The sequence below is a fragment of the Puma concolor genome, chromosome E3, assembly GCF_028749965.1.
Source record: "Puma concolor isolate L17-30 chromosome E3, mPumCon1.1.hap2, whole genome shotgun sequence".
Classification (NCBI taxonomy): domain Eukaryota; kingdom Metazoa; phylum Chordata; class Mammalia; order Carnivora; family Felidae; genus Puma; species Puma concolor.
In genome coordinates this window covers 30586549-30599870 of record NC_141682.1, presented here as the reverse complement: position 1 = coordinate 30599870, position 13322 = coordinate 30586549, and the positions used below count along the sequence as shown (strand labels likewise).

At 44.1% G+C, this 13322-nt stretch overlaps 1 protein-coding gene across 3 annotated transcripts in view; it reads right to left on the bottom strand.

Annotated features, from left to right (window-relative positions):
* Window positions 1-13322, bottom strand: part of PARN (poly(A)-specific ribonuclease) — a 169052-nt gene that overhangs the window by 33954 nt on the left and 121776 nt on the right. For all 3 annotated transcript variants that reach the window (XM_086691173.1, XM_086691171.1, XM_086691172.1), the window contains one exon: window positions 8459-8648. In XM_086691173.1, the coding sequence (XP_086547299.1) occupies window positions 8459-8648 (190 nt within the window). The remainder of the gene's footprint in view (window positions 1-8458; window positions 8649-13322) is intronic.

Sequence of the window (13322 nt, the reverse complement as noted above, 5' to 3'; positions counted from 1 at the left end):
CCCATCTACCTAGCAGAAGGTGAGGGTTTATATATGAAGTTGCTTAATACATTTGTAAAATAGAAGAATATACTAAAAACTAACAAAACTGGTCGCCACGAGGGAGGGAGAAAACCAGCTGGGGAAGGCAGGGAGAAGAGCTGAGGAGATCTGACTCTGGAACCACATAAATGTTCTGCATACTTATAAGGCAAAACTGATTTGAAAAAAGGCAATCCCTAAAGTTAGAAATGAAACAAACATAAATGTTTATTGAGCTGGCAGATTAACCACACAAAGGAATTATCTCAAGTGACTTTAAAATAAGGTGGTTTGTTCATCTCTAGTCAGATACACTCTAGGGGGAAAAATTACTGCAAAAAAATTATTTTCAGTAATTATATTACTTGTAGTGGTACTGTTATAGTTATTCTGAAATTATTATATATAATAGTATAAAGCAAATAAAAAAACTACTTTAATATCACTGAGAACCATAACGGTCAACATAAGAAAAAAACAAAAAAACAAAAAACTCCTGAAACCATTATTACATTCTATGTTAACTAACTTTGATTTAAATAAAATTTTAAAAAGAAAAAAGAAACAAAATCTTAAAAAGTTAAAGAAGTCCTGGAGTCTAACTGGAATTGGAAATAACAGTATAAAATAATTTTAAAAAGAAAAAGGAAAGAAAGAAGGAAGACTTCCTTGTTAGCCCTTTTAATTCAAAACGGCTATAAACAACAATGAATCCAATATCAATAAACACCCTGAGAACCCAGATTACGGTTTCTAAATACCATTTTCCATCAAAAGGAACAGGCCCCTTGGAGAAATGGCTGATTCTAAACATAAGGGAGGAAATACACAGAAGAGCCTGGGATAAAAAATACTAGCAGTGAAAGAGGCTATTAAAGGCTACTGGGATTGTACCAGAAGACTCAAGAGACAACTCAAAATTGTTTCCAGTGCTCAGAAACAAGATAATTAGAGCATCAAAAAGAACAGCAACAGTGGGGCATCTGGGTGGCTCAGTCGGTTAAGCCTCTGACTTTTGATTTCAGCTCAGGTCATATCACAGTTCCTGAGTTTGAGCCCCGCATCAGGCTGGTGCTGACAGCGAGAAGCCTGCTTGGGATTCTCTGTCTTCCTCTCTTTCTGCCTCTCCCCTGCTTACATGCTCACTTTCTCTTTCTCTCTCTCAAAATTAAATAAACATTAAGAAAAAAAACAGCAACTGTAATGCACTAAAATACATAAAACATATGTATTTTAGAAACCTCGTGATTCAAACAAACAAAACAAAATCTCACTGCCCACTGTTAGAAGGTGATAGGAAACCAAATAATTATCCTGAAAACTGGTTTTTACAAGGTGTTTTGGGGGGGGGAGAGATTAAACAATTTATTCTGCTTTTCCTATATGAACTGTATCTCCAGGTAACCAAAGAGATGATGAGAAGAAATTTTTTATTTTATTTTGAGAGAGAGAGAGAGAGTGAGTGAGTGAGCAGGGGAGGGGCAGAGGGAGAGAGAATCTTAAGCAGGATCCATAAGCAGCACGGAGCCCGATGCAGGGGCTCGATCTCACAACCCTGAGATCATGACCTGAGCCGAAATCAAGAGTCAGATGCTTAATGGACTAAGCCACCTAGGCACCCCAGAAATTTTTTAATTTAGTAAGAGCATTTGGGATAAGAAATGAAGTAAACTAGAATATTACCATTTGCATCCTTAATGAAATAATGAATGTAGCCTTTGATCATTAATGGTCAGTAAAACCATCAGGTAAAAAGCTGATAGGGAACTTTACACTGGATGGACCAGGATGGCAACATCTGAAGCCACCTGATCAATCTTATCACAAAAAGACAGACAAGTAGACAGTTGGTGCCACCCAATGTGATGTTATAGGAAAAATACATCACCACCTATGAAATATTCTTGCCATGAGTTCAGTCCTGAATCTGACCAAGTTTGTAAATCTCACTACCAGTTCATTTCAAATACAGTAGTCGGGGGATGTGTTAAACTTAAAAGAATATACCAGAATGTGGGAAATTCTACAGAGCTAACAACCTACCTTCTTAAGCACACTGGGGGTTGGGGGAGAATCCACAGAGGGAATTCTAAATTGAGAGAAGATGAGACATATCATCCAAATGTAATACACAAATTATTTGGAAACTAGAGCTCAAACAAAACAATTGTTAAAAAAAAATCTGTAGGGCACTTGGGTGGCTCAGTCGGTTAAGTGTCTGACTTCGGCTCAGGTCATGATCTCACAACTCATGAGCTTGAGCCCCACTTCCGGCTCTGTGCTGACAGCTCGGAGCCTAGAGCCTGCTTCGATGTCCGTGTCTCCCTCTCTCCACGCCCCTTCCCTGCTCATGCTCAGTATCTCTCTGTCTCTCAAAAATATATATAAAACATTTTTTTTAATTTAAAAATTAAAAAATTAAAAGTTAAAAAAATAAAAATAAAATAATCAGTGAGCAGGAAATTTGAACACCGGCTCTCTGATATTTGGGAGTCATTGTTAATTTTTTTGTTGTTACTAGCAATGTAGTTCTGTTTTTAAGTGACTGCCTATCTTTTAGATACATGCTTACATAGACCTATGGCTGAAACAATAGTCTGTGATTTGTTTCAAAATGACCAGAAGGGAGAAGGAGAGAAAGAGTATTAATTAAAATAGGACCGTCCACACACTAACTGTTGACACTCTGTGATAGCACGCTAAGACTTTCTTATATTATTTTTACTACTTTTGTTTATGCTTGAGATTTTTCTGTAACGAAAGCTTTGGGATTCTTCTAAGCAGAAATCCAAAAGGGCCTCTCTTGTGCTTCCCAGGATATTGCTTTTAAATGAAAAGATACAAGCTCTTAAGACGTTTTCTTTGCTGGTGTGGGGACTACAGTCAAGACAATTGTCCCCTATGTGGCACGTACCTAGAGGCAATCATTTGAGTCCTTTCTTCCCTTGAGGACAGGACTGGATCTACCAGAACTGGGAAGATGCAGGGGGGCGGGGAGGGACATGGTGGAAAGAACAGGGCTCTGTAGATAATCCTGATATCAAACCCACATCTTTGCCAAGAGCTGTTTAATTTCCCTGAGCCTCTGGGAGAGGGGGACAGACCTCACCTCCCTCATGATGCTTCTTGTGAGCATCACAAGAGCGAAAACATGACCTAGCCCAGAGCCCACACTGAGGAAACGGACACTCCAGTACTTATTCATCCATTAATTCACAAAAACGTCTGCGAATGTAACTCTGGGTCAGACTCTAGGGTAGGTGCGAGAGATAAAAAGACACAGAAAACGTGGCACCTGCCTTGAAGGAAAACAGGAAAGCAGATTATTGGTTACAGTGGGAAGAGCAATGTATTTATAGTTCTGAGAGGATAAAATTTTATGATCTAGAATTCTCTATCCAGCAACATTATCAATTATGAAAGTGAAACAGACACATTTTCATAGGGTTTACTAACCATACACTATATACGCAAAAAAAAAAAAAAATCAAAATCACTCAAGCAAAAGGAAATTGCTTCTCTCAAAAAGATCTACACAAAAAAGCCTGGGATATTTAGAAGCTTCTTGGTTGGACAGCAAAGTTTTATGACACAGCAATACACTTTCTTCCCCGTGGGCCCTGCTGCAACTTTTTTCCTTCAGACAATTGCATTTACATAATCATAATATAAACAGGACGTATGCCTGTTGCCATCTCTTAAAATCCACTTCTCAAAAGAGCACAAAAGTAGAGACACAAAAAAGTAGTGAACAATATAAATAATATAACGAACGCTGGGGACAAGAGAAACAGAGAGATGGAAGGTAATATGCACGTGCTAAATTTGTCTTTTAGAGAACTGACCGAGGTATATTGGTCAAAGATGGTAAGAGAGGTAGAGCGGAAACCACCGAAAGAAAAAGGAAAAAGGGCACGTGGATGGCTCCATCAGTGAAGCATCCAGCTCTTGATCCCAGCTCAGGTCACGATCTTGCAGTTCGTGAATGCGAGCCCTGCGTCAGGCTCAGTGGTGACAGTACAAAGCCTGCTTGGGATTCTCTTTGTCTCCCTCTCTATGCCCCTCCCCCATGCTGGCTCTCTCTCTCTCTCTCTTTCTCTCTCTCAAAATAAAGAAATAAACTAAAAAAAGAGAAAGAAAGAAAATGGAAGAGTAGCAGGCACTGGGAAGAAGAGGCGGGGAGGGAGGAGCAACGATTCTCTCCTCTTGCATTTTATATACTCCTGTCCTAGGCAAATCTTTAAAGATTATGTGCGTTTATCATTTCAATGGTTTAAAAAGTGTCACGGGAAACATCATCTCTGCTCAAACGTACCCAACCCACAGGCTCGACACTGAATCTGCCGACACCCGCCCTTCCCAAATACAGGAAGGGTTGCAAGGTGGCTAGCCGAGAAAACTTCAGGAGCCCTCCCAGGAAGTGTAAGGTCTTTCCAAGGGAACATGCAAACTGGGGAAACGTCATTTGGACGTCACGTCTGTTCCTAAAGTACAGAACCCAGAAGCAGACAAGAAGGAAAACAACGGTATGTCCCCCAGGAGAAGCAGCAGCAGTTAAAGCTGAACGGAAGGAACTAGTGGTTGCCAGAGGGGTGTGGGGGGAATGGGCGAAACAGGGGAAAGGGATTAAGGGGTGCGATCTTCTAGTTACAAACCAGTCACGGGGGTGTAAGGCACAGCAAAGGGAATACAGATAACAGCACTGTAATAACGCTGTATGGTGACTACACTTATCATGATGAGCACTGAGTCATGGATACAGTCATGTACTGAATCACTGTATTGTACACCTGAGACTAATATAATATCATATGGCAACTACACTTCCATTTTTTTTTAATGTTTATTTTTTTGAGAGAGAGATGGAGCATGAGCGGGGGAGGAGCAGAGAGAGAGAGAGAGAGGGAGGGAGACACAGAATCCGAAGCAGGCTCCAGGCTCCGAGCTGCCAGCACAGAGCTTGGCGCGGGGTTCGAACCCACGAACCGCGAGATCATGACCTGAGCCGAAGTTGGATGCTTAACCTACTAAGCCACGCAGGTGCCCCTACTTCCATTTTTTTTTTTTTTAATTTAAAAAAAAAAAAGAAGAAGAAGAAAAAGCTGAACGAAGATCTCTGCCGTGGACCAATGGAGCCAGGGCAAGAAAAAAGAAGCAAGCGATGGTCAACAAGGAGCTTGCAAATGCACTGCCCAGTCTCTGAGAGTGAGCTGCCACCAGGGTAAAATGGGTGGCGCTCGGCTACAGAGACATTCTGAGACAGTGGGAGGGGTGCGGGGGGCCTGAAGGCGAGAGGCCACCCCTCTAGTCACAGAAGCGGGAAGGCAATGAACGTGTAAGCAAAGGACCAAGACACAGAGGACAAAAAGGGCTGAGACCCAGTCGGATGCACCACGGGCTAGTGGTTTCCGATCATCCTGAATCACAGGGAGAAGAGCTTCTGAGAAATTCTAGAGTAGGTACAGGCGGCAGGGAGGAGGTTAAAAGGCAGTGCCCACTGAAATGGTCAGGGATCTTTTCTGCATTTGGTGCACCGTCGTTTACGATTTCATTGCAGTAAAAGGCATTCGTAGGTCTGCTTGTGACACCGGTTCACCCATTCTGGTCTTTATTATATGTTCCTTATCTAAAATTTCTCCAACCAGGGGCATTTCAGCACTCTCATTCACAGGTTGAGAAGAAACTACTTGCTCCCTGAGGAGAAAGTCAAAGGGTCTCCAAAGCGTGCGTCCATTTCTTCCTCGCATTGTACATAGTAAATACATCTGGAATTTAAGACCCAAATGAACTTTAACAAAATGCCTCTTTTAAGATGAGAAGACAGAGGCAGATACTGGGCTCTGGAAGGGTATTTACTAAAGGGAAGAGCGAACGATGTCATTTCCAAGGTACCGGAAGAGCCTGAACTAGAACCCTTGTCTGCTAGCTGCCTGGGGAGTCAGCCGCCTCGCCCCTCCACGGCCTCGCCCCTCCACGGCCTCGCCCCTCCACGGCCTCGCCCCTCCATGGCTCCTGCTGTCTCCAGGGCATTTTTCAGTAGGAACAGAGAAAACACCTGTCCCACATTTATAAGTAAATGTGCAAGCAGCAGTCTGACAAAGCAATGGGTCCTGGAATACAGTCAGGTTAATCAGAATTCTTGGTCTCTAAAGGGCAGCCCCTCCTTTTCCCTACTGTAATAAGCTCATTTGGTCACTTGGAGAAAGCCCTAACTTTTGACGACAATCATGTGGAATCTGAAAACCGTAACTCTGATGTATGCTTTAGCGTTTCTTACATAAGCAGGAATTCCCAGGAGCTACTACATTGTCAAGGAAGGCCGCAGTGGAGTCTCACAGACAGAAAAGACTAGAAAGAAGAGACGAGCCAAAGGGTTTTTCCCAACAGGTGAAAAATGCCAAATTGCAAATAATCTGTAGATAAGACCGACCCAAATCTCGAAAGGGCAAGGTGGCTTTGAGGACAAAGTGGCTTTGAGGACAAAGTGGCTTTGGAAAACCTTTTTCTCTAATTACAGAACATTCTTGATAAAATGAGAATGGTAACAGCACCTGCCTTTCAGGAATCTTTCGAGCATCAGTGTTTACTTATGGGGACTAAATACCTATTAGGGAGATTTTAAGTGTTTAAGTATCTACTGTAAAGAAGGATTCTTCAGACACCGTGCTAACCTGTATTTATTTATTCAGATTTCATGCCACCCAACCAAATCTCTCCCTCAAGCAAATTTATGTCCGGTCCAGTTTCTCAGAATCTCAGCCCTAGTTTTGTCCAGTTATCAACCTAAACTTCTTGAATATTCTGGACACTGAATCTCTCACCGGAAAGAAAAGAAGCATGTGCCTTACCAATGCAAGCAGCTGGAGAAACTAATGTCCATTTCTATCAGCACTGCTAATAGCCCCCGGGAGAAGCTCAGCGGTGGTGACAGCGCTCCCAGGGTCTCGGAGTCCACTCGCTAAGGCTGAGAGAAGTGAGGCACGCAGCTGCAGGGGTCCTTCCTCTCGACCATAAGGGCCCCCACAATCTTAACTGTACCTTTAACTAGGAAGGCCTGAATTTTTGTGAGTATACGTATGCCATTTTTATCATGTTTTAGACCCTTATTTTCTTTAAAAGTATTGACTGTTTAAAAAAAAAAAAAAAAAAAAGGAAGGGGGCACCTGGGTGGCTTAGTCGGTTAAGCATTCAACTCTCGGTTTTGGCTCAGGTCATGATCTCACGGTTCATGGGACCGGGCCCCGGGTCACACTCTGTGCTAACAGCATGGAGCCATTTTGGGATGTTCCCTCTCTCCCTCTCTCTGTCCCACCCTTGCTTGTGCTCTTTCTGTCTCTCTCAAAAAGACATAAACTTAAAAAAAAAAAAAAAAAAATCTTTTCCTTAAAAAAAAAAAAAAAACTCTGAAATAAACATCTTAGACCTATGCATTTTATTATATATTAATTATATCTCAATTTTTAAAATCTCTAAACAACCACTTAAAATGCATGAAGGATCAGGGGGCCTGGGTGGCCCAGTTGGTTGAGCATCTGGCTCTCAATTTCAGGTCGGGTTATGATCCCAAGGTTGTGGGATCGAGCCCAGCTTTGGGCTCCGCACTGGGCATGGAGGCTGCTTAAGATTCTCTCCCTCTCTCCCTCTGCCCCTCAGCCCCACTTGCACGCTTTCTCTCTCTCTCTCTCTCTCTCTCTCTCTCTCTCTCTCTCTCTCCCCCTCCCCCTTGCTCGCACACACTCTTAAAAAATAAAAAAGAAAGAAACAAAAAGAAAAAAGACATGGAGGGCAATCCAAAATATTAACAGTGATTGTTTCTGGGTGGTGGGATTATGGTTCATACTTTCTTCTTTAAGTTCACACTTTTCTAATCTTCATCGTTTTCTGTAATGAACTTTCCCTCCTGGTTTTCTACACCTGTATTTTGTCCTTCTACTAAGAGACAGCATGTGACCAGCCTATATCTTCTGAAGGAAAGGTTATGGGTCATGAGGGGTAGTAAGTCAAGTTCTCTTTCTACAGCAGGGATGTGGTTCAGTGTCTCCATGGGATCTGCAAGGAGGCCGGACACTCAGGCAGGGGCACGATGGTGGACCGGGGGGAGGAAGGGGGCATAGACTGGACACGGAAGGGGTTCAGCTCTGATCCTGGTTCTCTCACTGGACTGGCGGGCAGGTCAGAGAGCCCCAGCTGCCGCACCCTCAATTGGGAAGAACACGTATCCGGTCTGCCTCAGTGGGGCCGTGTGAGTGTTAAGCACAGGAGTTGGGTCTACACGGCACGGAAGGAATGAAGGTGGCAATAACTTCTGGTATGACGTGGAGAGTTAGAAAACACTCTTTCTCACAAGTCAGAATTATGACTTCTAGTCCTGTGAGAACAAGAAAAGCCGTTGCTAGAACAACTCTGCCCATTTAAATCAAGCACCGAGAACTCTTACCTATTGGCGTGGGGATAGTGATTCTGCAGAGCATAGGATATGCACTGAGTGTTTAACCGCTTTCTCTCAACCTCCTTCCAACTATCTTCTGTCCACTTTCTCTTGATCTGCTTCTCCTCGTGTTTTTTTCCCACATAGTCAGCATAGGTCTGGATCCGATAGCTTTCCGCGTATTTGCTGGTATTGACGGCTACGAGGAAAATAAAAAAAATCCATGTAAAAATGTCTGGCCTTGCCCTGGAGATGTCACTTTCAAAAGGTGGCCAGAGGTAGTAAAAGAAACCAGGGATTCAGGTCTGAGTTCTGACCCCAGCTGTGCCATTTACAAGCCAGGTGGCCTCGGGAATGTCCCACAGGCTCTTCAAATCTGTTTTCTCATTGGGAGAAAAGAGAGCCGTCATACCCCAATCTTTGTGATTCTGTGCAAGTGCTCTGTAAACTATAAAGAACCATTACGAGATAAGTAAAGTGCATCTGCAGGTAACATTACTGGCTTGAAAATTACTCATTTTCAGAGTAAGAAAATGGGAGAAAAAAAAACCCACTAAGGGAAAACTGTAAACTCCTCCTTGTTAGAAAGTGAAAATGAAAATGAAAGCAATATTGACAGCAGAGCTGAGACCACCGTGTCCGATATGGAAGGTCTACCCTATGTCTGTGCCCAGTGCCTTCCATACGAGATGTCTAACCTCACAACACATTCGCAAGCGAGGCACAGACGTTGGGTGGCTGCCACAGGCCACACGGCGGGCTGGTGGCAGCGCTGGGAAGCAACACCAGGCTGCCTGGACCCGAAGGCCAGGGCCCTTCTTGTCACTCTGCACGTCACTTTCAACTGTGCAAATTCAAGATATCCCCACAAGCACGCCTCTCCTCCTTCCACACCGAAAGACTGCTAATTCTCTGCAATGTGCCTCTGGCTGGCGGGAGCGCTTGGAAGCTGGAGCTCATTCCCTCCTTAGTGCTGACATTTCACTAAGGCCAGGTCACTTTTCTTACAGTCTTCGCTGCCTGCTCTTCAGAGGCTGGTGGACAGAACGCTCTGGGAGCGTGGGACCGACGACCCGGGGAAGACCTGTTGGTGGCCGGGTGGCCATTTTGCTGGTTCTGGCTTCTGCAGCTTGCGCATAGACTCTCCGAGCCCACGGTCACCACCAACAGTGACTGCCCACAGTGGCGGTGAGACGGCGAGAGCCTGGCCATGCCGGCAGGGGCCGTTAAGGGCAGACCTTCTACCTGGACAGCTGCAAAAGCACCATGATGTCTACAAGAGGGTCCGTGTCCCCACTCCTGGCAACGTCCTGGGTGCGGAGTAGTTCTCAGTAAATAACACGCAAACAAATGCACGGCAGTGACAAGCACGCACGGCCCGTGAGCACATCAGAACCAGACAGGGGACTCCAGGACATCGGGGACCTTAAATCAGAGGGAAAGACAACTGTATGAGAGGCAGAGGCTCCACATATCTGACACCTAACGCTTCTCACCTTCGCTCTAAGTGGGCCAGATTTGCCTAAAACTTCTAAGCACAGCAGTGGTTTACAGAATGTCATGCCCTAAACGTTTAGCCATCTGAGGAGCAAAACATAACAACAAAACAAGAAAGAAAGGAAAAAAAAAAAAACCAACTCCACTCTTGAAGAAAAACACGTATTTTTACTAAGAAGTTTGCTGTAACTTTTCAAATAATCACTCTAGAGTTAAAGAGGAAAAAAGGTGGGAGGGAGGACCCTCAGAGTATTACAGAACTTCCCTATTACAGCGAGTCTCCCAGAGAAGGAGAGTGGGTTGCTGAGATGTGTGCTCAAGGCGGCGTGCCCTGACTCACTCGCAAGAAGATAAACAGAAGAAGCATCCAGTTTTGGAGACGCACTACCGGCCAAAGTCACTCTGAGCACAGAACCACAGAAAACGGGATCCTTTCTTGAAAATCTTACTCCGTGGGACAGCTACTTCTGCTGCTTTCAGTGGACTGCATTTCTGACTTTCTCCGCTCACTTAACCACCCGACCATTTATGCATCCAATACACATCAACCACCCATGCTTCCCACCTGGCCACTGCTCGCTGTCCCGGGGACCGTGTCAGATGTTCGGGAGAACGAGACACAATTTCCACTCTCTGAAGCTTATCCTGTCACATGCAAACGTCACGTGGAGGGGATTTCACTGGAAGCGTAAGACCACCTTACTGACACGGGTTAAACTTTCAGCGTGATCTATGATGAGAACCCAAAGATTCTATCATCACTGTTCGGTCCTGATGGTCGGCCAATGAGCAGCTCCCGAATTTCCTTGTCTTAAATTCCATTCCTTCTTCCAGCAGGTTTATTTTGCGAGCATGCCCCAAAGGGATGACATCTGCAATGATTCCTCTCTCGAGTTTCATTTGGACTCCCAAGTAAAAGAGTAGGCTTGAGTCAATATTCCCCATGAAAGCAAAGGTGATGATAGGGTCATAAAGGAGCCAAGATGATCTATTTAACAGTATCTGGTCGTTTCCAATAATCCAGCGCGCAGCCCCACGGACAAATATTACAACAAGCCCCTGACCACGGTGGGGAATTTACCCGAGAACATGTGGAATGGGGATCACTTAAAAGGGGAAACAAATAACAAGCCACTTTTCACCGCTGGCCTTCACATGGCAGTCATTTACCAGCATTCCTTCACGTCCCAGCAGCTCCAGAGCTCGCGGCCTTTCATCTGGAAGCCAAGCTCTGGCTCACAGCCACCCCTCCTCGAACGGATGAATCAGCAAAATGAATTGGCTGTCAGTTGTGTCCTCCAGTGGTTCCAGCTCGCCTGTCAGCAGCAGCATGTAGCGAGCCGCGCGGTAATACTAACCTTTTCCAAATTTGTCAGGGAAATGATTCAAGGCCACCTTTTGGTGGTGCCACTTGGTTAGAGCCTCTGGGGAAGCGCGCATGCTAACGGCCCTCCCCACCTCCTTGGAGGGGAGCCAGGGCAGCCCCGCCCACCACAGCTTCCCTGGGCCAGGGCCGCTCATCTCCTGACACCCGGCACGCATTACAGCATTTCATCTTCACGGGGGCCCCGCAGGGAAGGGATGCTCTAGTCACCACCCAGGGACAGAGACTGACATCAGGGAAGCCAGGCTGCTGGCCTAAGGTCTTGTAGGCAAGTGACAAAGCTGGTGTGGAACCAAAACATGACTTTTTAGGTGATACCACCATGTGTCTGCCATATATTTGTATGTACTTATGTGGTTATTTAGATTGATGGTTGTCTTCTAAAATGCTTCCTTTACTAGGGGTTTTAAAGAATGTTTAGATTTTTCCCTAAAAATTTAAGAACTTTCTATTACTGTCACGCAAAGCCTCTGCAACGAAGTTGGTGGATACGTTAAGATTATGGATGAGGTGACTTAAGATATAGATTCCTTCCTAACTTGATCTATAGACTTAATTCCACATTTTAATAAAAGATCGAAAAAATTAAAAATGAAATTAAAAACAAGTATCAATAGAAAACAGAACAGGGTGACTGGGGGAGGAGGTGAAGTACAAAGGGGATGAGGGAATTTTGGGGGGCGATGGAACAGTCTTATTATATCTTGATTGCGGTGGTGGTTACAGGGCTATATGCATTTGCTGAAACACAGAGTTGCGCAACAAAGAAGGTATTTTTACTCTACAAAAATTATACCCCAATTATTCTGTGGAATTGGAAAGGTTGATTCCAAAAGTTAAACAGAAGAACAAATGGGCCAACAATGGCCCAGACATTTCTGAAGAAGAATAAGGAAGGGGGACTTGCCTTGCTAGCTATAAAAGCTTCCTTTAAGCCAAAGTAACTAAGATGGTGTATAAATACACAGAGATCAACAAACTGACCAAGGGTACAGAAGAGCCTAGAAACAGACTGATGCATCTTTGAAACTTTGATTTTTGACAGAGACAACATGACAGAAAATGTGGGAAAGGAAAAGTTGGAAAAATTGTTTATCCATAGGAAAAAAAAACGAAATTGGATTCTTAGTCACATCACGCTGAGAAATCAACTCCAGATGGATGAAGAAATGAAATGTCAAAAGCAAACTTTGAAAACTTGAAAAGAAAATATAAGTGCATATCTTTTCTGAGCTTGAAGTAGGAAAGAATTTATGAAGACACAAATAACGTTAAGCATTAAAATAGGTCAGTTAGTAGGACTACATTAAATAAAAACCTGTCCATCAGCAGACACTTTAGAGAGCAAAGCCAATCCACAAACCGGGAGAAGATGTTGGTAATGCGTGGAACTGGTGAAGGTTTAGCACCAGAATACATAAAAACACCTACAAATCAGAAAGAAAACACCCAACACAAAAATGGGCAAAAGACATGAAAAGCATGCACAGTCATTTCACAGAAAAGGAAGCACAGAAAGCCAATAATCATTTAAAGAGATGCTCAAGCTTAGGCAAAGTCAATTATGAGCACAGTAAGATCTCACTTTGTGCCTGTTTTGTTGGCAAAAACAGAAAAGACTAAGAGCAATGATGAGGAAGATGTGGAGCAATAGGATCTCCACCGGTACCACCGCTATGGAAGACAATTTAGCATTCTCATTTGAAGTGGACCATGATGCACATACCCTATGACCCAACAATTCTACTCCTAAATATAAAATACTACGTATTACAAGGTAAATACAAGGATTCTTTTTTTTTAAAGAACACACTGGTTATTAACAGCTGGGGGGCAGCGAGGGAAAGAGGAAGGGAGGGAGGGAGGGAAGGAGGGAGGGAGGGAGGGAGGGAGGAAGGAAGGAAGGAAGGAAGGAAGGAAGGAAGGAAGGAAGGCAGGCAGGCAGGCAGGCAGGCAGGCACAATCCAAATGTCCATCAGCAGGTGAATGGAC